Here is a 27694-nt window from a genome sequence, read left to right as displayed (position 1 = left end):
CAGTAATTAAACATACCCCCACCTGTCAGCTTCAGTAGTGTGTGATTATAAAGAATATTATTATAAATTATATTCTTTATAATAATATAAATTCTATATAATTTTTATATGTTTTTATATATAAATTATATATTTATATATAATATATAATAAATTATATTATTTATAACAATATAATATAATAAATATATATACAATTATTTAAAAGTTCTGGAGACTTTTGCCCCTGTCCATCTAAGATTACTTCTTTCTCTGCATAACACAAAGGGTTAGTACGTTAGTATCGTGCCAGATTCAGCTCATATTTTGTAGTGACGTAAATCCAGAATCATTTTATTGACACTGATAAAACAGATGGCTAAACCCAAGCTAGACAGAACTGTAATTATATCTGCGGTGTTAGAGGTGAAGGCATGTTATTAAAACATTTCCCTCTTCTCTTTGAATAATGTGTAGGTCTTGCAAAATGCAAGCATCATACTGAAAATATCAAATGTCACTCTAGCTTCTGGATGGGAAAAAGTATATGGTGCAAAAGGGAATATGCACAGAACGACTATGAGAGCTCCTAATTAGCCATTATAGGATTCCATTAATCTCTTCAATCGACTAAAAGAATTATAGTCATTGAAGTCTATTTGTCTTAAGATGGAAAGAAGGCTTAACCAAAGCCTTTGGACTGACAATAGAGCAAGGAAAAGCATATTCTGTGCATCTAGCTACATCTGTTGGTTTTCTTAGAGAAGGTCGCAGCCATCTTCAAATAACGCCGTGAAAGCAGGTATCGTTCAGGAGTGCTGGGTATATTAGCACATATTTTACCAGAGGTCTGGCAAGCTGCCCATGGCTAAGCACGCACATACCCCAGCTAAAGTAATTTGTGTCCTGGGGGGGCGTTTGGAGGTGGAGGTCATGAATAGAAGAATACAGGCCCACATCACTTTAGCACTTTTCTGTTCCATTGGTTAGTGTACTAGACTATATCTTACGTACAGCTGCTTTCTTGTGGCTATCACAGGGGACAAGCGGGGCGTGCAGCCGGGGAGCAGCCACGTCCTGCCCAGCGGCGGGCTGCCTGTCCCCCCCGGGCTGCGCGAGTCCCTCCGGGGTGGCCTCCGCCTGGCTTCGGCGCAGTAGCTGCCAGGTCTTGCACGGTCAGTAGGACCACGTTATCCCAGCAGTTTGAGAGCTGGAAATCATAAGCGGTTTTTTGAGTTTCTAACATTTGTGGTTCTGATTTTAATCTTCCTAATATGAAACAATTACATTTGCTCCAACATGGTTTTCCTGAGTTTAAGGGCAGCTTCAGCAGCATCCCTCTCACCCAGTGAGCTCATATGTCAACAGTATTTCCTATTTAATTTATTTAATGTTTAATTGTTGCCCATGTTATCAAATAGGGTAGGAAACTGCATTGGATTAAGGCTTCTGGAGGGAATTGGAAGTGAAAATGCAGAAGAGAAAAAAGGGAGGAGAAACAATAAGGGATAGTGAACAGAGAAGTGAATTAGCAGTGGCTGTAAAGGTGGAGACATACTGCCACCATGCAGTGATAATGATAAAAGAAAACTAACCATATTTTGCCGTGGATCTCTGGTGCAGACCCATCCTTGAAATTGGTGGGAATTCAATGGACCAGAGAGCACGTTATCTCTAATGTATTTTTTGGCTCACAGATCACAATTAAAATTAAATTCTGCCTTCTGCAAAATTAAATTGGACATACTGGTCTGCTGCAGTGAATCCTTGATCTCGGTTGGTCTCAGTTGAGCTAGACTACTCAAGAAAAAAACCAAATGATAACTGTGGAACTTTTCTTGTGAGAGTATGTGAAATTGCTATCATAGCACAAGTTATTTTCAAGGAAATCTAGGATGTATGGGTTACTTTTCAGGAGAAGAAAGATTGTTTTACAGGCTCTCGCTATTGACTGCTGTTCCTATAGATCATTCCATTCAAGTGTCTTGGCTGCAAAAATATTAATACAAATGTTGTTATGAGACGATGATGTTCTCAATATTACATAGAATAAATGTTATCACTTAAATATTGTAAAGTGCCAGCATTTCTGCATGCTGCAGCTTTTTGCTAAGATGAGCATACACTTGTCAAATGTTTTGAATTCTGTATTATTCAGTAAATGAGCATGTGGTTAATTAAAGTAGCATTACTATACTGGGAGGTGATCAGATTGCAAACGTATCTTTAACAATTGGCTCTTGTAAATAAAATAGAAGAGAGCTGGTTGAGATCTGAAAATGTCAATAGATGCAAAAAGCCACCTTAGAGCGTTACCTGATAAAAGAAGAGTAGAGATGTAATGACATGGTCAATATTAACTGCCATCAGATGGAAAGAAATCAGATTGTCAGGGATCTATAAAATTCTTGCCAAAGTAGAACCTCATTTACACATACAGATCTTCATACCCTTTGCTAAGAAAAGCATATGTGACAGCTTAGAGGTTTTAGCTGCCAAAGATCTTTCACTCTGAATACAGTAAATGTCACATCTATTTATTTATCGTTAAATTTTGCTAAGTATCTGTAGAAATATTTGGATTTTTTCTATCATAATGTAGATGTTTAAAAGGAAGAGAATCCAGATTATAATGCAGCTGTAGTACCAAACCATATGGCTGCTAAATGGGAGCAAAAATACACCACTGAATTACTGGGAGTAAATATAAACTGGATGCGATCTTCAGAAGAATATTAAATGGAATATATAAATACAAGAATATTGCCATAAAATCATGCAATCAGACAATAGTAGCCATCAGGCACTAGATTATTTCACATGCTGAAAGTAATCACAGATGTATAGCAATTTACGTTTTCTAAATGCCAGACTGAAAATATTAACTAATGAATCTTGGCAAGCACAGTGTTTCTACCAACTGCAGTGGTGGTTATCACAACATCTAGGCCTTTTTTGAGAGAGAGAAAGAGACAGAAATAAGGCAGCCATCCTACACCCCAGCTTTATTAGAATCTGTCCGGAGTCCCAGGTGCTCGAAACAGTCTTGTTTGTCTTTAATTCAATTCAAGCCTTTGACTTCGTTCTTTTAAGAAAACGTCTGTGGGTGATATATTGGTATATTGGGTGGAATTTGCACTGTGCTGAGCAAGAACAAATGGTCCAGTGGAATACATATTCAATGTTAGGAATAGTGTCTGGCATGAGAGAGAACTCAAATTAGTGTGGGTGTTGTGTTGCCTGTTCTTTTGCTGAGAGACAGTTTCAGGATAAGTCCATTTGGATTCTACATCGTTGTGTAAAAAGGAAAAGGTTAATAACTTTCAGGAGAAAAGCCTGTGTCTCTGCTCAATCTGGTAAAAACTTACTAGGGGCAATTGTCAACTGTACTTTCATATTTTGGGTCCCTTCTGTCTTTTTATACAATGTGGAAGGAGAGGAGGCCTCTTCATCCCATCCACAGCCATCTTCAAACTGCGAACAAGAACTAAACAATCCTTGAACTTCAATTGGACTTTGTAAATTATCATCGTGGGGAATAGGCTCTCAGTATTCATAACTGCACTGCTTAGAATTAGAAATATAATATGAAGAGTTTACCTCAAAATTGGCCAGATTCATCAAGATTTCTTATTATCACATATTGAACTAGCTGTGCCCCTGGGAACTCAGATCTAAGTGATATTGAGTGAAGACTTTCTCTCCTGAGTTTGTAGCTGAAATTTTATGTATGAGACAAATACCAACTCTGAGTATCTCTTTCTTTCTACAGATGATATGGAAGCAATTCCAGTCAAGCAGTTCGTTAAACACATCAGTGAGCTGTATTCTAATAACCAGCACGGGTTCTCGGAAGACTTTGAGGTACGATTTAATAATCCACCAATAAAATGTTGTTTTCCTAAAGTTAATTGTGTATTAATACTTAGGGACCGTGCAACATCTGTGTGACACTGTTATGTCAGGTAAATGCAATGCTCAAATGTATCAGAATAAATAGGGAAATACCAGTTTGCCACCAGGTATGAGCAATGTGGGACTGGACATTTACAGATGATTCTAACCACCACAGATTTGGTGCCTTTAAGGGGCGGGACCCTCCTAGGTTTTCATTAAATAGGAAAAGCTGCCTGCAGTCCCCCAGGAATGACATGAAAATACAAGCAGTTGTTTCTAACTCCAGGCTTTTCTTATAATCTGCAGCTTATTTTACTCTTGTTGGCCCAGAATTTGCTCCTCTTAGTCACACTGAGAAGTCACATACCCCTTGAGTAGGAGTAAAACAGTGCTGACTATGAGTAACTGTAGTAGAATTTGGTCTTTTATAAAAACCCAAACTATGGGTCAGCTCCTGGAGTCCTTGTTCATCCTCTGTTCAGCCAGGAAAGATTGCTGTTGAAGTCATCGGTTATTTTGTTCCAGTATAACCAACTGGATTTAGTTGGTGGTATTTACCTAATGTGACTATTTTGAAGTTTGCACCTCGTTACCTGTTTGGGACAAATTCTGACCTATAAATCTGCTATGAATTGGAGGTAATTCCAATGAAGTGAAAGTAGTTTTCCACCTCTGGTTACCAAACCCATATTGTGCAAGCATGGTAAACGTCACACAGTATGAGGATGGGATGCCGAGTCAGGCCCTCATAAACTCAAGTCCATATTCTCTAACTAGTTTTTAGGCATTTATTTCATTCAGTCTAATCATAGTCACTGCTGAACTTTTGGAAGTATTGAGAAGCAGGAGGAGACCCAGGAAATTGCATGGACCTGTGCTACTGCCGTCCCCACCAGCAAAAGGACGTGTGTTTGTGCGATGCATGTGAATCAGAGAGGCAGCTCTGCTTACAAACAAGGCGATGAACCAAAATAGGTGGCCTAATATCTACAGCTTCTTCGCTTACTGCAGTAAAGACAAGGCTGTATGCAGGAATTGTTTTTAATGGGATCATTTAAAACATTTATTGTTGCTGTTTGGTTACTGTCTATAAAGAGTGGCTGCTTTGTCTGATGCCCAAAAACCATTCTGTAAGTTAGAAACATTTTGTATTCATGAGGAAGGCAAATGTATAAGGTGTTAAAGTGATTTAGTTCAATTGACTGCTGGCTGGATGGCTGAGCAGGAATATTGAGGCATTTAACAATGTTGATGGTATTCAGGACAAACATTTATTCTCCAGAGAGTAGAATTTGATCAGGATGATCAAATGCGACTCACTCTTCTCAATTATTTATGAATTGCGACCCCAGTGCTATTCATCACAGCTGGGTTTTACACCATTTAATTATTCAAAATAATCAGCAACACATCTGTAAACTTGGTCTGGCTTTAAGCAGGCTTTGCTTCAGCTGTCGCAAAATCACTGCTATTAACAAATGTTGGACACCTTCCGCCTGTGCTTTAGCAAAGAAAAACAGTGCTCTAATAGCCCTATTTTTTCCCTTCCTCCTGGAGCTCCCTGCTGCGAGTGCCACGCCGTGGCAGCCAGTCAGAGAGATGGCTTTGGCCAATTAGTCCTGTTCTGGGGGGCACGGAGTCCCCTCTGAAGGGAAGTTAAACTCCTCCAACTGCACTGCACACGCCAAATTCTGTTCTCCGTGCTGCCTTAAAATTTGGAGCGTCTCCTTTGAAGTCAGTATAGCTACTCCAGATGTATTTCTCCGTAACTGAGGTCTCGGCTTCCTAAAGAGTAAATGAAATCTCCTCCTAGAGTAAGGAGAAGGAATAGGGACAAGACATTCACTGTCTGGGATAAACCATCCGGCTCCCTTTCATTGCGTATGTTCTGCCTTGCTGATGCCTCGTGGGCCTGATTTTCTTCCTTATGGTTCACAGTGATGGGACAGAAGAGTGAAACCCAGTTTTTTTCACAGACCCTGTAGGTAAAATGTTTCTCAAGCGCCTAAACTGACTCAAAAGATCAGAATCCCAGTTTTGAAAGTGGTTGAGGGATAGAGGAGCCTGAGGTTACATTTATACAGCAGCTATTGGAAGTGGCTAGTGGTATAACTTCTCACGTCTGGTCAGATCCAGCCATGGTGTATGTGCTGGAATTGTATCTGCCAGCTAGAGTGAACACTTAGCTAATGTTTTATGGTGAAACAGTAGGATTCCAGCTGAAACAGAAAATCTGGTGTTACAGGGCTGCTAGCCTTGGGGGCACAGCCACATCATGCGAAGTGCAGGGTGGGTGCAAATTCATAATGCACATTCAAATTTGTTTCAAATAGGTTAGCAGGTTGCCACTATGCCAGCAGACTTCATCTGGGAATAGATATTGTCTGCCCACACCTCTCTAACTCTCTGCCATAGGCAACTGTTACCATTCTTGCACATAACAACATAAAAGCAGCATGAACTTCTCGTCATGAGGTCTTACTGCTTTAGCAGAAATGGGATTGTGTGCTGATATCTGATCTAGATCACATGCCGAGGAATTGGGCAGTATGCATCAATAATGCACCTCCAACCCCTTCACGCCTGGGGAACTTCTGAAAAGAGGTTCTGCAGTCATATGGGCTTTTTACAAAAAATCTGCTTTTTACATCTAAAAGGAAGAGAGAAGAGGATGGCAAGGAAATGCTGAAAAAATGTGATCAATACTACAGAATAAATAAATCTTCCCAAAGATAGCCAGCGCATGGGATTTTTTTAAAGGAAAAAAGGATCAACAATCTCTTCAGAAATTTCTGTGGCAGGAGGTTTTATGGTGGAACCTGTGAAAGGAAATACTAATCTAGGCACACACATACTCTGCCCGATGTAGAAGGTAAACATTCTCCATTCGTTTGTTGCTAGTTTGTGGTGTAAGTCTCCTGTGGTTTTGGCAGCATGTTGTGGGGTTGTATTGAGTTGGTTTTTACATGAAGAAGATTCCTTTGAAAATAAATTGTGTGAATACTCCCTCCTCCTCTTAAAATGAGCTGTAATTACAGCTAAATATTTTGTGAATGTGCTTAGGAAGCGTTTTATGTCCAGAGGAAAAAAGGACTTTGAACTCACAAGTCTTTCTGTGGAAAGTACATCCAAAATGAATCCTTATTCCCTTTGGGTAATCATAGTGCAAGTAGCCAACTTTATTGTCTGGTGATAGCTGAGCTTTCTTGTATATACAGAATTGTTAAGATTTCCTTTGAGTCCTATGAATTTTCAATATAAGGCCCAATTTAATACTGAAAACAAATAGCTTTTTAAAATAAAGTCCATGATCCTGCATCGCCAGTGCTGGTCTCTGATATAACTCTTTGTATTCCACCTTGGAATTTGTTCAACCTAATACTGAAAAAAGTTCAAGGAGGTTTTTTGGCTTGCTCTCAGGCAGCTCCAGCATCCTCTTGCTATGGCATACAGGGTGAGGTACCACATTTTTACAGGGCAGCACTGGGGCAGGGTTTGGTGGCAAGACTGAGCAGAGATTGAGAGGCTTCCTGAGCCAGAGATTATATCTACCTTGTCTAGCCAGAGATTTTCTTGGCTTCATTATGTTTAATAGACTTTGATAGATCTTTCTTCCACAAATTTCTAATTGCCTCTTGAACCCTTTTAGACTTCTGCTGTCCAAAGCATCCCATGGCAATGTATTCTACAATTTGTTCCACAAGAACGGACTTCCTTTTGCTTTTAACTCATGCCTAATAACTTCTCTTGGTGCCTCCTAGCTTCTGCATTACAAAGTATATTCCTGATCACTTAAATGCCTCACATGATTCTGTCTGCCTCCCTCATATTCCCACTTCATCATCTGTTTTCAAATCTGAAGAAGTCTAAACTATTTAATTTGTTTGTCTGATGACTTGTTCTCTGTGTACCTTTTTTCCTTCCTTTACCATATCCTTTTCGAGATGGGAAGGCCAAAACTGTGCACAGTATTTAATGAGTGGGTTTACTGCAGAGTTCTGTGGGAGCACAGTGATGTTTTTTGTTTGGTTTTCTATTACTTTCCTCCTTCCTAACATACTATTTGTTTTTTAACAACTACTGAGCACTCAGCTGACACCTCCAGAAAACTAGCAACTGTGACCCCAAGGTCTCATCACTGAATGGCAATAGCAAATTGGGATCCTGTCAGTATGTATGTATAGTTAGGGTTGTTTTTCTAAAGTACATCACTTTGCATTTATCAACATTGAATTTCATTTGCCATTTTATCACTCAGTCACTCAGTATTGCGAGATTGTTCTGCTTCCCTTCACAAACAGCTTTTGTTCTAATTATCCTGAATAATTTTGTATCATAAACACACTTTGTCTCTTCTGCAGTCCATTTCTGAATAGATTAGGTCCCCGTAAGGTCCCACTGGTGAAATTTGAACACTGACAATTCCTGCGCTGAGTCCCACCTTTAAATTGTTGGTATACAAGGCGAGTTTTCCTTTTGCTCCAAGACAGATCAGCTTTTAAAATAATGTTTTCTGAGAGGCATTTCACAAACATTGTGGAAATCCAAATATGCTATTCTCTTCCAGACTGTTCTTACCTACTGACTTCTTCAGGGACCTCTCCACAGTGTGTTAGAGGCGTTCACTAGCTCTGCTATTTATTACAGCGTCTAGCAGTTTGCCCCACAGAGAAGTCAGATTTAGTGGGCTGTAGTGCCTGAAAACCCTTCTGGATCTCATTTTACAAACTGATGTCACATTTGTCATCTTTATTCCCCTGATAGCCTGACTATATAGGGCATGTGCCCTCCGAATTCTTGTCTCAAAAACAGTGTGAAGTGCCACCTCCCACGGTACAGCTTTTCACTCCCTCTCCCTGGCCGGTTACTGGAATAACACAGTAAGGTTTTGGAGTAGTCGTGCCCTTTTGCTCTAAGAAGGGAACACTAAGCCAGGAAATCACCCTCCATCCCCAAAGCTAACTGTGAATTTTTGTAGTATAATGCAGTATTTGGATTTCTGAGATCAGACAATTTTATTTCCCTCCTCACTAATTCTGGAGTGGGTTGGTCAGCGCTGCTGCGGGAGCGATTAGAGTGGGTGAATGCAATCTCCGCAGACCTCTCCTGCCTGTGGCCATGTGAGTGTAATGATTCATTGCCAATTTGGAGTCTGAACAGGCTCGCTGAACTTGGAGGCAGGCTGTCTAGCTCCCTCATCACATAAATTGAAAATATCTTTATACTCCAGTGGCACCTTCTTCTAAATGTCCTGAAATGTAAGAAAATAACATAAATCTATATCTTCAGCGATGTGGCAGGGATTTGCTAACGTTATTCTCATGGTTGCTGCTGCTTGGGGCAGGGGTCACTAGCTCTTTTTAACCAGTGACCTCAGAATGTTATTCTCTAGCAAAAGGCTGCATTGAAGACAGATAACGCTGCACTTTGCACATTTCTTGAGACACTAAAAATACTGTGTAGTTATACTGGCATCCCTTACAGATTAGACACAGCTTACACCAGACACATGCTTATAACTGCATCTACACCAAGGAATTTGGCAGTAGAAAGATGCCATTTCAAAAGCATGCTGCTAGCAGACATTACTGCACTGGGAAATATTTTATAACCCTGGCCCAAAACTGCCATAATTAGAGGTATTCTCAGCCTGTGCGTTGCTGTACTGAAAGCAAAGGGAAGCAGCGCTGTGAAGCTAGAGGAGGAAGGGTTGCCGCAGAAGAGGGTCTTCCTGGAGTTCTCAATTCTTATCTCAGCACTTGACCTACCCTAAGAAATTGGCCTTGTGAATTAAGAGATAAAGTTGAAGAGAAGCAATAAAAGAAGTTCAGATATCTGGGCTGTCTGTTACTAACCATAGCGCTGCAGCCATACCCTAAGTTTCTGCCTGGAAGCTCTGCTCGGAGGAGCCATAGCCCCCCATGGGCAATGCAAGGTTTCAGTCAGGCTCTGACACCTCCCTGCCTAATGGACGGCAGGATACCGCAAGCAAATGGTCCTCCACCATCCTCTCCTCTCATTCGTTTACATGAATTTTTAGCTATCTATTCATGATTCCTCCACTGTTATTGCTGTGTTGAGTCCTTTTGGTTTGTTTATTTTCCCCTTCTTCTAGGCTGTCCCCAGCTCACCTCTCTCTTGAGTGCCGTTGGAGAGTTTATACTAGTGCTAAATTATCGCAAAAATCTACACTATTCCTGCGGGATATCTTCAAATACTATCTGCCGTCTCTGTTGGTATGCCGTCTTCATGTTTGCTGTGATAAAACAAACAGCAAGAGCACTACGCAGAATTCTCTAATTTGGGATTAAAGTAATAGGTAAAAAATTATTTTAGGGGTGGATGAACTAGCTGCTTTCATGCTGAAAAATATCACAATAATATCAAAACAGAGCTATGGATCTTCTCTAATTTAGTCCTTCAGATTAGGATCTTTTCTTTGTTCATGATTCCTCCTCATTGCTATTCATAGACTTTCACAGTTCAGCCCCTGCTAGGACATCAGACTGAAGTAATGGGAAACAACAGCAGCACTGCATAAGGCCAAATCAAGAGACCCAAGTTCCTGCTCAGTCACTGTAGCAAAATTCTTGCTCAGAACCTTATATTGCCAGCAAGACACTGGAGCGGTTTGATTTTACACTTAAATGGAAATTCTTTGAAGTTTAGAAGAAACTAATCTGTAACTTGTTTCAGAAAGGCAATGAAAATGGGTCGTTAAACCTGGGTGTATCAAATTCCAATTAGCATTAGCATGGACAATATAATTAAAAGGTAAATTAGCCATAATAGCATAGACTAGAACACTTTTTACAGTAACTAACGGTCAATTGAAACCATGTACTTTGGTTTCTTGGGTTGTCAATGATAAGTTGAAAGGACAGAATAAGAGCCTGTATCCATTCATCTTTGGACAGTAATGCGTTCTGCAAAGTTAAACATGAAGAGCAGCAGTGTGCTAGCCAGCCGCCGGTGGAAGAGACTAAGCAGGATTAAGGAAAGCCAAAGAATCTAGAGCTGAAAAGTTTGTGAATGAATTATGGATGTGGCGATATGGACACTATCTGTCCTACTCCAAGGTGCCAGTAGCAGTTTTGTGCTAATTGGAGAGGAGTTTGTTTAGGCTGCGGTGAACAGCCTGGTATCAGACCTGACCTGGTGGCCTGCCTGCAAACTTAAGTTGTAATAATAATATAATCATGATGATGTTTTAAATGCAAATGAAGGACTTGGTAGCCAGTAAGATTTAGAAATCCCAGGGTGTTCACTGCATAAGCAATAGACAATGCTGGGAAAGTAAATATGTAATATACATAAACGTGGTAAAATGGCATAATTAGGTTGGTGACTTTTTGGAACTTTCTCCAGGGTGATATTTATTAACACTGGGCTGTCCTCTTCTGCCAAAGGGTAAATAACAGTCTGAACAGAGGCATAGATAACAGGCTGCAACTGGTCTTGTCTTCTTGCAGCATTTTGTGCATTGATGAAAGACAACCGCCTTGCCTTTAATAACAAAGGAATGTTAACTTATGCCTTACTGTCTGGTGGGGTGAGCCTGTGGTTTAGTAATTTGCTACTAGAATTTGGAGAGATGAACAGAGGAGGGTAAGAGAGCACGGATAACCGCCCTCTGCTCTCAACCTGATTTGTCCGTGCGGCACAGCCAAACACTGTTAGTGGCCCACACAGAGCTGGAGGATGTCCTCGGGCCCTTCTTGTTGGACAACTTCAACGTTCCAAAGCATTGGTTGTGTCAGCAGTGGGAGCTGAAGTCAAAATGGCCTTTTATTGTTCTACATTGATTTTTAAAAAGACAAAAATAGTTGAGGCGCATTGGCAAGGGGGAAGCTTTTCTTGAAGTCTCCTTTTGCTATGCTTTTGCAGTGTGCAGACATAGGAATCCACCATTATAGCAGCTTTCCAGAGTATTAAAAATCATTTAGAATGTTATGTGTTAAGAAAAGCCATTTTCAGATGATCAGCTCTCACAGCGTCAGACCTTCTTTTCCCTTGCTGTGTTTTTCACCGTCTTAGCTTAATCTTCCTCTTCTATTAACTTTATATTGGCCAGCTGGGAACATGTACAGTTGAGAAAACAGTCAGCATCAACATAAAAAGGTTAATTAAAATGATTAACCTCGCCAACAATTCCCTTATGGAGAAATCCTATAGAATTTAATAGAAAGTGATACATTTACTATGTAGTATTTAAACTGTCAGAGAAAATTCCTTAGCAGGGAGGTAATTCCCTATTAAATTCTATAACTTTTTAGAGTATTCTCCACAGAACCTTATTGGATTCATCTGTATTAAATTCTACAGCATTTGGCATAAATGTTTCTACGCTAATAACTTCTAAAAAGAATTTTGTAGTGATGCAGGGATGTAGAGTTTGACGTGAGGCTTTTCAAAAGCGGGGGGGGTGTTTTTTAGTAGTGACCTACAATGGTACAGCAGCGATGTTATATGATTTCTAAATGCAGAAAAAGGTAAAACAAAATTACATTAAATCAACCTAACATGTAAGTAATGCTGCTTTTCCCATTATGACTTAGGCTGAACTGATCCTGCCCATTGTGTAATCAGAAGTCCCTTGCTTACTGGAGCTGACAGGCAGACTTAGGGGAAGCGCACACTTTAATGTGTTTTTTTATTTCTGTGATAGAAATGGAACTATGAAAATTCTATTAGGGCCAGCTGAGAGTTTTGCTTGATTCCTCTTTGTCTTTGCTGAGCTCATCTCCTTGACTGTAGTATGTTTCTCCCTATGGAGAGGGGGGGAGAGAGAGAGAAGCATTTGTTATTTGGGAGTGTCATGTGGGTATAAAAGCTATAAAATGTTCAAGGTTTTAGTATACTTTGCACTTTTAAAATGTAAATGCTGGGGAAGATATCAAAATTGCTATGCAAGTCCTTTGTGAAATATCTGCATAATGCTGAACTCTGTTACATCTGCTGTTTGTATAGCATTTCTCTTGATAATTTTTCTCTGTCACTTAGCTCGTGATCTTTGTAGCAGCTGTGAGCTCCTAATGACTTTCTCTGTTAGGCAGGTTCTATACTGTTATTTTTAAAGCCTGAAGTACAAAGTAATTTGGCACTTCCCTGTATACCCTTGGGGGAAATTGGTTCTGTTTGGTGCGATTTCTGGGACTCGCAAAAGATTTGAATAAATATAGTTTCTTCCACAACTTTGTAAACTCCAAACATTGATATATTTTTCAAAAATGTGTTTTTAAACTAAGAATATTTATGCTAGTGATAAAAAAAGGTTTAGCTTTTTCAGGAAGATTGTGGTTAAATAGATACAAAAAGAATATATATTGGAGGTGGTATCGCACATGAGTTTTAGTGATTCAGTTTGCAAGACACTCTCTGAAGTGTGTAACTCTCTAGGACAATCTGGCCAAGGGGAATAGAGAAAAGACCCCGCATTGCCCTATTTCAATAGCCCTGTATTCCATTGTTGGACAGTGTTAAGTAAGGGATAGGTTAAGAACTAAAAAAATCAATGGGAATTAGGTATCTAACCTACAGGCTCAACTGGACAGAAATCTGCATCTCTAGCTTCATGAACACCTTGGCAAGTCTGTCTCTTTCTGCTTTGTAAATGTGGATATGTGGATACAACCTTTTATGTTTTTCACTGTATCGTGGGCTGTTAATCAGTGTCCAAGCAGTGGTATTTAAAGCACTCACTGTTATCTTCAGAGATCTATTATTTTATTTATATTTTATAAAAGGCAACTCTCTGCAGAGAACTAACAAAAGGTCAGTGCCAAACTTAAATGTCAGAAACCCTAGTTTTGAGAGGTTATAAGCAGATAAGTTGTCCAGTGGTCAAAGGCTTCTGTTGAAGTGGTTTTTTGGTTAGTTTCTTACGCTGCACTGGCCACTCTTGCCTTTGAAGGACTCTGTCTTCCCTTCCCAAGAGGGGACAGAGTGAGGCATCACAGGAGATGCAGTCCAGAAGATGGATGGACTGCTGGTCAGAGGGGATGGTCAGCCCCCAGGGTGCCCAAAGTGCATCTGTCACCAAGTCTGTGGAGAGGAGCACAACCGCACACCAGGGAGCAGCTAACACGGCTCAGTTTAAGCAGACCATGTCATACAGGACAATACTGAAGGACTTTGTGTTCGATTCAGCAATTAAGATACCGATATTTTAAACATGGTTTCTGTAAGCTGTTGCAAAAGGAGATAAAGCTTAAATTTTTTTGACTGACGCATTTTCCATTCGAATAATTTTTATACCTAGGAAGTGCAGCGCTGTACGGCTGACATGAACATCACTGCAGAGCATTCCAACCACCCCGACAACAAGCACAAGAACAGATACATCAACATCCTAGCCTGTAAGTAAGCACAATGAATCAACCCGAAAAGGCACTCTTCTCTCACAGTGTGTCTGTATGTGACTGAAAAAGGCAGGTGGCTTCACGTTATATTGCACAGTAATCAATAAACGTGAAAACGTGGCTAGGAGATCATTTCCCTACTAAAGGCAGTGGACATTTTGACTGCTCTGGGGCCAGGATTTCACTCCAGCTTTTGTTTTAAAATATTTTGCAGTTTGATGGTCCAAGTATCAGTTTGGTATGAAATTTTGTGGAGGAATAACTGGGATAAATTGATGATCAGAGCTCTTCTGCCCGCTAATGTCTGAAAACTGGCCTAAGGGAAATGCATGGTGGAGCAAAGAGTTTTATTGATGATCCCTGGGATTCCCTGATAATCCCGAAGGTGCTAAATCTTACAGAGTGTATCTGCTGTATTTCAAACTGCTTCAGCTGTGTGTACGACTTGGACAAACAGTGATCTTTGTAGCACAGTGCAGGCTTTGCCTGTATTCCTCTGAGAACTGCAAATCTGGACTCTGCTCTAGAATGCAGATTATTGCAGGTCTGGGGTGGAAATGCAGTAGCTTTTTCCATATCGTTCTCTGCTGTGGAACGAATGGCAGATGCACCAGTCACTGTGGTTTAGGAACAAAGACAGAGAGCCGCTGATAAAAAGTTCACAGTGTTCATAAACATTGCAATAAATCTTGAATGTTTTTGATGGCATAGGAAGGAAATGCATGTCTCTAACAGATTCTCAGAAGTAATCAAGGTGCCAGCTGAGGACCAATACCCAGGCCTGTAAAAGACTTGCTGTGTGGCCTTGGGCAAGGGGATTCATTGCCGTTGTCCCAACTCTGATTTTAGACATAGATGTCTGATCCCTCTAGGCACAGAGAGAGAAGTACCATTGGAGGAGAATTGGAGCAGGCACTCCAGTCCTCCAGATTGCCCCTGGAGGAAACTCTCTCTCTCCATCGGTGCTCAAGGAAGGCAGCTGAAACCAGATTCTTCGTGCTTAAAGTTAGCCCACGTGTCTTATCTCTGCATGTGTTGGAAGTGCCACCCAGCCCAATGCTGCTGCCTAGGAGCAGGAGAAGGAGTGCATTTTTTTTCTGATTTAAGCTGAAGTCAAGCATTTGGGTGGAAGAAAAAGAGGAGCTAAAGAGCGTGACCTACAGTCTATCCTCTTGGTGTGATGAGGGTGGTGAAGGAGTGAGGACATCCCTCAGCTCCCAGAGCCAGTAGAGCTGTCTGAGCCCAGCACCGAGTGGAGGATAATGAGCTCCGACACGGAGCCAAGCAAAGGCAGCTTTACTGCCTGCGAGAGCCGAGCCGGTGTCTCCGCATGATGTTACACAGCCCAGTGGGGTGCCCTGGCTCTTTGAATCACACCACACTGTGTGATGTGGATGATCCTAGAGATCGTGCTCCTGAGGGTCCAGTGTCCTTTAAAGGGAAGCTCTCCCAGCACAAACCACATACTTTAAGGGATGTGAAGCCTGAGGACCTGCTACCGTGAGCAGATGACCAAGAACAGGTACTCTCGCCTCCCTCTTGACTCGAATCTAAGGCCAATTTCTTCTGTGTATTAATAAGGGCTACTCCAATACCTAGGAAATGGGATGTTTACCTGCGGTTTTGCACTGTGTTTCCTTAATGCTTCTCTGCTCTGTTTTTTATCCTGCAGATGATCACAGCAGGGTGAAGCTAAGGCCTTTACCAGGGAAAGATTCTAAGCACAGTGACTACATTAATGCTAATTATGTCGATGTAAGTTGTTTGAATTGTTTTTTCTTCTCTAACTCTGAATCCTTCCACAAGGAGCAAGTATTGCCACTTGTGAAGTGGTCGTGTTTTCCAACTTCACCTGATAATTCCTTGCTATTCTGAATGAGAAAGGCACCTTTCTTTGTTACCTTTAAAATATTAATATGTCTGCCATGATATTGCTTTGATCTCACTCGGCATTATGGTTTTCTTTGAAGGGTTACAACAAAGCAAAAGCCTACATTGCTACCCAGGGACCTTTAAAGTCTACCTTTGAAGATTTCTGGAGGATGATTTGGGAACAAAATACTGGAATCATTGTCATGATCACAAACCTTGTTGAAAAAGGAAGAGTAAGAGATTTTCTAGTTTGTTAGCAGTTGCTCCTTACCACCTCCCCGAATCACGTGGGCAGAATTTGTTTTTAAATGGTTTGGGATGATATATATTGATATATAATATATAACTAACATAACAGAGGGATACATAGCTAGCCATGATTTTACTTTTTTAAAAAGCTCTGAACACAAATATAAAGAAGCAGCTCAAACCCTCAGCCAACCCACCCAACTATGTCTTTGTTCAGAGAAAATGCGATCAGTACTGGCCGTCAGAGAACAGCGAGGAGTATGGCAACATAATCGTCACGCTGAAGAGCACAAACATTCATGCCTGCTACACTGTGCGCCGCTTCACAGTCAGGAACACAAAGATGAAAAAGGTGAGTAAAGCCTTCACTGTTCTCATCCAGGTGCCTTCTGGCTTGTGTAAGATGCAAGGCACACAGGAGCAAAACTCAGTGTTGGCATAGGCAACTTGAAGTAGCAGGTGGATGGGAAATAAGTAAGCAAAGCCAGGATTACAACCAACCTGGTGAAAGGTTTAGCCTGTATTTCTTTTTCTCAAGTTCAGGGCTGCTTTGATGTCACAGTTATTGCTGTTATTACCTGTTCCCACATGTATTTTTCCTTGAACTCTATCTCCACCTAGCAGGAGGCAGAGTTGCAGAAGATTTCTTCCGTTAGAGTCCAGCACTTTTTCAGCTGAGCAAGCCAGTAGGATTGAGTATCTTTCTATGCTTCTCTTCCCTAATCTTTCTCTACTTTCTGCCCACCCTTTGCACGCAGGGCCAGAAAGGAAACCCCAAAGGGCGGCAGAACGAGAGAACGGTTATTCAGTATCACTACACTCAGTGGCCTGACATGGGTGTGCCGGAGTACGCTCTGCCTGTGCTAACCTTTGTTAGGAGATCCTCCGCAGCCAGAACGCCGGACATGGGACCAGTGGTGGTGCACTGCAGGTATGAAGGCTGTGGTTAACTACTTCATGGCAAGCATACCTGGTGTACCGCGTGTGCTCTTACATGCCAGCTAAGACAAACGCCATAAGTTATTAACACGGAAGGAGTGTGCCAGCCCGATGGAATGCAGGTAGACGTGAGCTTTGCGTACATCTTAAGACAGCTCCAGTGCAAAAGCTTCCCAGTTGCATTAGCAAAACCCTGTGTCATGATACTGAGCTGCTGAGCGTTGCACTGATGTGGTCGTGCAGTTCTTTGTTTGAAGCTTGTTTATAGCCTGTCTATTCAGTGCGTGGGCAGGGCAGGGTTACCTCTGCTGGCAGCCAACCACGTGAATAGATGGACACCTGGGTATGCGATTGCCACTGAACCACACTCACATTCACCAGTACTTGCAGTCAACAGAGGATTTCCCTTAAATGAGTTAAGGGACGTGGTCTTCATCACTGTGTGTGAGGGGGCTGTACAGCGCCATAGCGAAGAGGAGAGGATGATGGGGGTTAGAGCTCCTTCCTGAGCAGAAGTTGAGACACTCTGAAGAATTCCCCTCTCCACCCTCTCTGTTGGGCCCAGGACCGCCCTCCTCCCCTTCAAGGAGTCCTGCCTCCACAGGATTAGCCCCCTCTTACGCCTTTCCGTAGTGCTGGTACCACTTGCATTTCCAGAGCAGGATTACAGCTCCACTGTAAAGCTTAAGGCTTACCTCAAGACTGAAGCCAACCAGGGCATCCCCACAGCCTGGAGTGACCTTGGTGGTCCAGGATAGCGGCAGTTTGGCATAGGATGGATCTCTATACGGCTTCTTCTAGCCAACACCAGTAACAGCAGCAGTGGAGACAGGACAGCCACGTATCAGATCGTGAAATATATACTGGTAAAATTCCCAAAACGCAAAATGCTTTGTTTAGAAACTTTCATGGTTGGGGCTAGCAGGGAAATGAAAGTCTGTGAACAGGAATATTTGCTTAGTTTTGTTCTGCTTTACTTTGGTCCGGCTGTATTACATGGGTTTCTCTTCTGTCTTCTATAGTGCTGGTGTTGGCAGAACTGGTACCTACATTGTGATAGACAGTATGCTGCAACAGATAAAAGACAAAAGCACAGTTAATGTCCTGGGTTTCCTGAAACATATCAGGACACAGCGCAACTACCTCGTCCAGACAGAGGTAAAGATTGCAGTGGGTTGAATTTAAAGCCATGTTCATTTTTATGTTGTAATCAAAAAGAAAATGGATTTTTCAGTTACATCCCTGTAAAAACTGGATATATCACCAGGCATTTTTTGCACTGGAATGTCTCTCTTTTTCTAGACCAGAAACTTCAGATTTTGCTTTTGACTTATTCAGTTGTACATGCTACACTTGTAAATGTTTAGTCTGGATTTGGCAGTATTTGCATGGGTGGCTTGCTTTGCACACCCTTTCCTTTAATGTGCTCTACCCCTCAGTTAAAGCCAATTGTTTAGTTTATTCCAAGTGCCTACGTGACATGCTGTTGATTTTCTAGGAGCAGTACATTTTTATTCATGATGCCTTGTTGGAAGCCATCCTTGGGAAGGAGACTGAAGTATCGGCAAACCAGCTGCATAGTTATGTTAACAGCATCCTCATACCTGGCATAGGAGGGAAGACACGACTAGAAAAACAGTTCAAGGTAAGGCTTATCACTGCCATCCAGAGGGTCTTAATTTCCCTACTCTCTTTTGTATGGCCTGTCTTCACTGTCAGTTGTCATAGGTAAGGAACCAAACCAGAACACTTGATTAGCACAGCACAGCATCTTGAGAAGTTTGGTCCTCAACAGTCTTAGCTACACTGCTGGAAATCAGCGCTAACACTCTTGGAGTCAGAGGTGAGAAGAGGGACAAGGACACTGGTTTGGAGCGTGCTGCTGGTCTCCCTGTTCCCCAGGGGGCTTGGATGTTCTCAAGTCTGTGGTTAGCTTGGCTGGAAGTCTTCCTCCAAACCGTGGGTCTCATGCATATATATGGAGAAAGACATGAAATGAGGTTCTTAGCACCACCTGCTATTTCAGCACTGGATAAGGAATTAAAAATGTTTTAAGACCAGGAAACACAATATGCCTTTCTCATTGCTAATAAGTATGCTTACTGCTTTTCCCTGCTATGTCATAGTTGCTTTCATCCTGGCCAAAGTAAATTCTTTTGCCCAGATCTCCTATTTGAAACCTAAGAGTTTCTGATTGCATTTTATTTGAATACATTTAAAAATATTTTGTGAGACTATGTATCATAAGAAGATTATATGTGACATCTGTTTTCACAGCTAAACTCACTCAGTTAATAACTACGTAAGGAACTGAAAGTGTTAAATTATACCAGGTGTCAAACTATTCAAAAAATGAACAGGCTCTTCTCTGAATTCACTTGTAGAAATCTCAGTACTTCTCCATCAGTCAAGACATTCCAGATGCTTAATTACTAAATTAAAGAAACAAGCGCAAGTGCACGCACACACACATGAAATGCAGCAGGAAAAAAAGATTCCTTATTAAAAAAAAGTGTTGCACTTTTACAAACAACACTAAATTATATGTATAAAGATGTTTTCTGATGACTCGTGGCAAAATTTCAAAAACTGAAGTGCCATTTTCAGAAATTACTTTCTCTGCCAACGTTACCTAAGTATTTAGAAACCCATAACTTCTAATGGGGCGTATGCCAGTACATAGATGAGTTGAGTACCATCTTATTTAGAGTGCATTTGAAACTGGGGCATGACCAGCAGCAATTATTAAATCTTTCTCTCGTTTCTGTTGCTACCACTGAGCCGGCAGAAAATAACTTGTGCTCATGCCCTGGTATAGTAGCTTACGTTCAACCGTCTTAGAGTAAAATTACGCTGAGCAATGAGCTACTAGTGCAGGAGATGCAAAAGCCACTTTCACCCTCTTTGCTCTGGTAGAGTTTCCCCATACACTCGGGGAACATTCAAATACAAATCTGCCTCCCTGACTTTTCTTTGTGCCTCATAAGCAGCCCAGAATGAACTTGGCAGACCAGAGAATGTAACCCACGGCCTCGGATCTCAGATGCCGGCGTGGTGGATTCCTCAAAGGCCTGGCAGAAAAAGACATTCTGCAGGAATGATCAGGCTTTTATTTTAGAAGAAAACGTAAAAGTTTTGTTGTTGTTTTATTTTGCTAGCTTTTCTTCCTTGAGACCTGCTTCTGACTGAACATATCTGCAAGTCTTTGAAATATATTCTCAAAGATAACTAAACGTAGCATTCTGTGAAAATACATTTTGATAGAACTTAATTTTCAGGATGTTTCGAAGCTGAGAGCTGCTGAGATCTTTTTATCCATTAAAGATGCTGTATGAAAAGGATGATTTCTATTGGCATCTTTAGTACTTTAACCAACTTTAACAATGCAGTTTATTCTTCTACTGATGCATCTTCGCAGGAGTTGGCAAAGAAACCTCCTCCCTTCGTTTAGAGCGCTGACTTACTACTTTATTCTCTTTCAGCTGGTTACACAGTGTAATGCAAAATACGTGGAATGCTTCAGTGCTCAGAAAGACTGCAACAAAGAGAAAAACAGGAACTCATCAGTCGTGCCGTGTAAGATCACATCTTCGGTTTGATTACTGCCTAGCATAACTTTTTGTACTGAATTCTCCCGGAGTTACGCATGAAAAGGCATAGCCACTAGGAAGGAGAAATGTAATCTTTTGTTCAGACCAAGCTGTCTTGTCTTTCAGAATTACCCTGATGAAACTGAACAAAAGAAAATAGTTACAGTGTCAGCCAGATAAAATGTCCAAGTGAAATGTTAATTTGAAATGCTTAAGAATTTGAATAATTAGGTAGGGGATAAATCCATGGAATACTGAGAGAATTACTTTGATACCGCTCCCAGCTCAGGTGAGATCTCCCAGTGTGATTGGCACAAGTTGTTTGTAATTCAGCTACTACACTCAATTTCTGCGTGTGAGCCTTCCCCAGATTTGAGGGTATTTAGTGCCCGAGGACACAGCTTCACATCACTAATATGGATTCTGTGCGTGGTTGCCAAGCGGTATGAGTTTGCACCAGACCGAGCATGGGCACAACGTCATTCCCATCACATTACCCAGAGTACAGGACATACAGGACAGATGATAGCCAAGATAGCGCAAAGTAATAATGGCACAGATACAGTCCGTCATGAAGTTTGTTAATAAAAAGGGAATTCATCAGGATATATCTTAAAAACAAATGTGAATGGGGCAGAAACAGTCTATAGGACTTTGCACTTTGTGTGACGTAGCTGCAGTGATTTCAGTTTGGCGCTTGGGGCCTGTCTGTTGGTTTGAGGATGTTGTTGAACCCAGCCCTCAGACATGGAGAACTGTAGCTCTGCTGAAGAACACACACGCTTCTGGGTGGTTACCCATTAGGGAAGTGTTTTGTCTCTGGAGGTTCTCTCTCACCCTCCAGCTGGGAGGAGTGAGTGATGGTAGTGCTATGGAGTGGTAGGGAAAACAAAATAAATCAGCTGGGTTTGTGTGCTGCTGGAGACAAATGGAACACTACAGTCAAGAATTACCTGAAATCCCCTGTTATCACTGCATATACTGTTATTTGGTAATTCAGCCTGCTGTGAAAATCTTTGCTATAGTAAAATTTGATTCCTGAAATTACTTTGTCCTTGTGGGAATATTGTGCAACATTCTCTTTTATATCCTGTGTTAGCAGGCAATGCTTTAACGCAGTTAAAGTGCTGGCATGCTCCTGCGGGAGATGGGAGCTGCACAGTGTTTGGTTTGTTAACGTCTGAGAAATTCTTACTTTCTGCCTTGTGCCACAACCAGACTTTGATCTTTTTTTTTTTTTCCCCTCTCTGTTTTTTTTAATTTTGTAGCTGAGCGTGCTAGAGTGGGCTTGGCACCGCTGCCTGGAATGAAGGGAACAGATTACATTAATGCCTCTTATATCATGGTGAGGAAGCCAACACCTAATTACAAAGTAAAATCAATTCTAAGGTGCTAAATACCAGATGCCTATAATTGTCTTAATTCTGTATGTAATGGCTGTGTATTAACAGATGAGATTTTAACACCTTCCCCATAATGTAAAGCTATTAACTGTGTTTTATTAAAGATTGTTGCCTAAAAAAATTAAATACAAGATGCATTTAGATGGAATGTGTATTTCCATGAGATACAGTCAAATAAATACTGGGATTTAGAGTAAATGAAAACAACAGGGACTCTGCAGAATGGAAATGGAGTTATAAAATTATAGTCTGTGTGAAAATATTGTGGGATAAAATGAAATAGGGTCATTATGTGTCCCCAAAGATGAAATTAATGCTTTAAAAGTATTGAAGGCAGTAAGTAACTGTGTGGTTTGTTTTGCTGCAAAAGGGCTACTATAGGAGTAACGAGTTCATCATAACCCAACATCCACTGCCACATACAACTAAAGATTTCTGGCGAATGATCTGGGACCACAATGCACAGATCATCGTCATGCTGCCGGACAACCAGAGCCTGGTGAGTTAAACGTGTCCCTCCCTGCGTGGGACCGCAGTCACTTAGTACCAGTGTAGGGTCACTTAGTTGCACGCTATGGCTATTTTCTGGTTGAAAGCAAAGCCAATTTTTGAGCCACCTTCTCAAACTTTGCCATAAGCTTGTTACAAAAAGACAAGTTCCAAGATGTGGGGCATGGTTTTTTGCTCTCCCCTTCTGCACTCCCCCCTAGGAAAGACATCCTGACCTGGATGGACCACAGTGCTCACAGGCAGCACGCCGGTGATGATGACCTCTGCGAAGCTCCTGAGGGCTGCCTGGCTGGTGGGATGTAAGGCACTGAGGTTACTGGGTGGCCAGGGCCACCAGTAAGGACTTTGAGAGGAGCAGAAATATGAAGCAGGGACAGTAGGATAGTTGCTTGTTTGCCCAGGGGCTTAAGGCTCAGACCAGGCGAAACTATGGCTGTGCAAGGTTACAGGTGCTATTTTTGATGAAAGTAAAAAGCAAACATGTATGTTAACTTAAGTGGAAATAATGAGACAGGCAGAGAGAGAGAGAATAAGGAGACACAGGTGAAGGGCTAATCACTACTTCCAGATTTACTAGCACATCTCAAGAGGGTGCGTTGAAAAGGATTAAGAAATAAACGGTTCGTTTTTTCATGCATACATCACTGAGGTGAATAGACAATTGCATCTGAGAGTGAAAGAGAAACCACCTTCATTACAGCAGGAAAATAGCAGTCATGAGGGGCTACTAAAGAGGCAGCAGTCAATATGCTTCCTGTGTGCGGTGCGATGAAAGGGATTGCAGGCACTGCAAGGCGAAGAGCATTCAGAGAAATCCGATCGAATCAGAAAGCACTAATGAAATGGAAGTGTGTCAGGTGGAAATGAAGAGGCCAATCTTGTCTTTACAAGTACATGAAATAGCTCTGCAGAACAACCGTGATTAAAGGGTGAAGGAGGAACGCTGGACTTGGCCACATCCTTTGCAAGGATGCCTGGTCCCTGCTTTCACCTTCACTGTTCCCAGGGTGGAGGTTGGACAGCAGGGCAGTAGAATCCATGCACTGGTGCAGTGTTTGGCGTGGGTTGTTGGCTGGCAAGGAGAGGTGGCACAGGACTGAGACCGTGCCAAGGTGCTGAATGTGTAATGCCAAAGGACGATGATAATGCATGCCACTGCTGCATGAGGACCTGTCGCTGGGCAGGACAGGTCACTTCCCTGGCGTTCAGCAATGTTACACTGCTTGCTGGCGTCTCTGCGCACGGAGGGCAGAATTTTCAAAGCACTCAGAGGACTTAGGACCCTAAGTCCCATTTTCAGAATAAACATTTAAGGCCCAAATCTCAACAGTGTCTTGCACATCGTGTGCATGAAGGCTCCAGGCCGACAGAAATAAACCTGGGTTTAGAGGCACGCTTATGGCCACAGCGGGATGAGTGGGTTTGTAGCTCTTGTTTTCTCGTGAGTAAAACACAGAGATGCAGGCATGCAGTGCCGTGCATGCTGCCAGGGTAGCTTCTGTGCTTACCCTCCAGGGACAGTACACCCCTGAAGCCAGGAGAAGAAACAAGCTTTGCATGTATGTGGTTACCGAGCCTAATTTTCTTTCTCTCCAGTGAATTAGGAATGCACAGTTATTTTTTAAAGAATAGCTTTGACAGTATGTTACCTACACCCTGTCAGTTAGGCTACTTCAGCACTGAACTGCTTCTACGATTCATAGTCTCAATGAAATTTTATAGTGTCCCTTCACTAGAGGAGTTTTGCTGGAGAAATTGCATTAAGTTAAGCCAGTGGTTTTTTCAAGGCTAAGAATATTTGGGTTTCTTCCTTCCTCCTCACTCCTCCCCTTCGTCCTAAAAATTCAAGCCCTACATAAGTATCCATCAGTCTTCTACCTAGACCTGATCCACAGACCTTGAGTTTTGAATTAGACTGCAATAAACACAAATTAAAAATAATAAGCAATTAAATTTTAAAGGTCAATGAGTTTTTTCTAAACAGATATCTGACTTTCATTCAAAACTGTAGAGGCGGGAGATAATAAAGCCTGGGATACAATACAAAGGTTAAGTATGAGTGAGCTAAGATAAGCATTTCCCTATGAAACCAATTAAAAAGCAGATGTTACCTGTTTGGACACATGAAGGAAGGATCTGGCAGGCTTACTGCCTACTGTAATAGTAAATTTGTTTTAGACAGAAATGCTTTTTAAAGGTCAGCTCCTGGTCATCTCTATTTATCAAACCAATTTTTTGATCCACTGGATTTTTCAGTCATACACAAGGTATCTGAAAGGCTGCAGTAGTGTGTTGTTCCATTCCTCCAGGCAGAAGATGAGTTTGTGTACTGGCCAAGTCGCGAGGAGTCCATGAACTGTGAGGCCTTTACTGTGACCCTTATCAGCAAAGACAGACTGTGCCTCTCTAACGAAGAGCAAATTATCATCCATGACTTTATCCTTGAAGCTACCCAGGTAAAATAAACCTCCAAATGTGGGTCTTGGCTTTTCACCAAAGTGTTATTGATGTCATTTAAATATAGAAGAAGAGGAGTTCAGAAACAGTTTTGAAAAGGATTTACTTGTAGATGCATATGCGTGCATGTTGCTCACAGGGGAGAGGTGTTCTCACTGGCTTCTTCTCCCTCTCATATCTTCTACTTCCAGGTAGATTTCTCTAGCTAGTGAGACCGTAGTATTAATTCTTTGTCTTATTTGAAAGTGAAGACACTGATTTTTTCATTTTGAAATCACACAAGTAGATTGACTTATTCTTTCTAAGGTACACCAAGGTTTGTTGTCCTATTTCTGCTTATAAAATTCAGCACTATAGTTTAATTGTTTGGAGGTCTTAATTAAGGAGTTTTACTTAAGCACATTTCTTTTGAGCTATAAACCTGCCTCTAGTTTGCTGTCAGGATTGCAGCTGGATTTTGCTACAAAACATTAGTTTGCAAGCCCTTTTAAATTTTAATTCTTTGGTTGCTCTTCTCTTGTTTGACTTTTGAGCTGTAAGGGTTCTGAGAGTTTTATATGGATATAAGCCCTGAACTCAAATACAAAATCTTTTATCAATCAAACATTTTGTTAAAGTTGCATTATTTTAGGGTGTTCACTGTTACAGAGATGCTAGAGCTGTGTGTCTGTTGTCGTCTTCCTATATAAACTGTTTGAAAGAAGGGTATCTCTTCAGTTTGTAGTGAGGCTCTTCCCTCTTTCTACCTGGAGTGGATAAATGTGAAACTAAAGTAGCTAATGCCCAGGCTGATTTTTCATTGCAGGATGACTACGTTCTGGAAGTCCGCCACTTTCAGTGTCCTAAATGGCCAAACCCAGATGCTCCCATAAGCAGTACCTTTGAACTTATCAATGTAATCAAGGAAGAAGCCTTAACAAGGGATGGCCCCACCATAGTTCACGATGAGTACGTCATCTCTTTTCTCCCATTTATGTGCAGGTTGTACAAGGAGTTACTCAGCTACAGAATACTTGTTAGGACTGATGTCCATTCTTGCATGGAGCGGATGGTGTTTAGTGGTCTAGGAAACAGGATCAGAATATTTAAACTTCCAGGGATGAGTTTTCAGTTGGCATCTGAGACCAAATACGTTTTGCTTAGTGTAGTTTTTATGTTGGTCATAATTTTAGGTCGACTCAGAAAGTGAGGCTGCGTTTGCTTTGTAAGCATTTTGGGTTCTTCTGCACGTGGAAGTATCCCAAACCAATCCTGCAACCTTTTTCAGAACCCAGCAGAGCCCTGATTTAGATAAGGCTCTAAGCAGCCCAATATGGACTTATGGAAACCAGTTTCAAAACAGCCCTGAGCTCCTGTCTAACAGCTCAGGTATAATGTGCCATGTAACAAGCTCAGCTCAGCTCTGTCTCAGGATGAGCAGCAGAAGTATCTTGTGACAACGGGCCCAGGTTTTCCGAGAGCAGATTTCTTTTTCCTCCTTCTGCTTCCCCAAAAACACTCCAAGGGGCCCATGTGGTGCCAAGTGGGAGGGAGGGAGCCCGCTAACACAGGGCGAGCGTGCCCTAACACTTGTCTCTTTTGTAGTGCAGTGGTGAGCATTGTCTTGCCAGCTATGCTTGAATGCCCAATTATAAAGGATGCTAAATATTGCATTGCATATTATTACTTTGCACACATTGTGGAGCTGCAAAATACCATTATAGTGAAGCTGGAGCCTGAGTCTAACGGGATCTCTTTGGAGGGACTGTTTCGTGGCAGGCAGAGCGCTTTCTGGTGTCGTCCTGCTGTTAAAATCCCAAGGAAGCCCGATTTCTGACACTGCTTGAGTTGCCCTTAGAGCAAACACCAAGCCAGTATAAACAACTGCTATACCTGCAACCCCCCTGCACTCGAGTCCATTAGACCTTTTATCATTGCTACAAAACAGAGTTAGTGGGAAAGTCTTGGAAATCTTTTGTGCAAAACTGTTATTACCATACTCTGGTACTTCAGTGGTCGGATCAGCCTTTGTGCTGATGTGCGGTCGCACACTGGTATCGGCCATTGCTGAAGGAGCTTTCACTTCACATCGGTGTGTTGCTGCTGCAACAGGTTTTTCCTAACTGACTCCTGCAAATGGTGCCTTGGGCTGCAGCAAGCAGTTTTTCTCCTACCATCTCCTGCCTTGCTAATGCACAGTGTAAGCTCTGTTGCCTTTTGCCAGCACTGATTAATTCCAGACTCGTTTTAATATTCATGCTTTGGGTAGTCTAAAGTGAGGTTTTGCTACTCTTGCAGTATTTAAGATTATGTTTTACAAAATTAGAACCATTATTGATTTGGGCATTTCATGCTAGACCCAAAAAAAAAAAAAAAAAAAAATCAAAATCGCATTCCTAACAGTGCTGAGTCATTCTTTCTGTAAATTGCTTTTTTGGTTTATTTGTCATATTCAATG

General features: G+C 41.6%; 1 protein-coding gene across 1 annotated transcript in view; it reads left to right on the top strand.

The window, feature by feature from the left end:
• PTPRG (protein tyrosine phosphatase receptor type G) overlaps positions 1-27694 on the top strand; it is a 415889-nt gene that overhangs the window by 380586 nt on the left and 7609 nt on the right. Inside the window, exons 15-27 of the mRNA XM_075158716.1 lie at positions 3752-3843; positions 14138-14234; positions 15910-15992; positions 16208-16342; positions 16576-16710; positions 17117-17289; positions 18320-18455; positions 18796-18942; positions 20780-20873; positions 22156-22232; positions 22661-22789; positions 25110-25256; positions 26063-26205. Coding sequence (XP_075014817.1) covers positions 3752-3843; positions 14138-14234; positions 15910-15992; positions 16208-16342; positions 16576-16710; positions 17117-17289; positions 18320-18455; positions 18796-18942; positions 20780-20873; positions 22156-22232; positions 22661-22789; positions 25110-25256; positions 26063-26205 — 1588 coding nt within the window. The remainder of the gene's footprint in view (positions 1-3751; positions 3844-14137; positions 14235-15909; positions 15993-16207; positions 16343-16575; positions 16711-17116; positions 17290-18319; positions 18456-18795; positions 18943-20779; positions 20874-22155; positions 22233-22660; positions 22790-25109; positions 25257-26062; positions 26206-27694) is intronic.

Source organism: Calonectris borealis, chromosome 10 (assembly GCF_964195595.1).
Source record: "Calonectris borealis chromosome 10, bCalBor7.hap1.2, whole genome shotgun sequence".
Lineage (NCBI taxonomy): Eukaryota > Metazoa > Chordata > Aves > Procellariiformes > Procellariidae > Calonectris > Calonectris borealis.
Note: the sequence above shows the minus strand (reverse complement) of the source record. Positions and strands in the feature narration are given on the sequence as shown.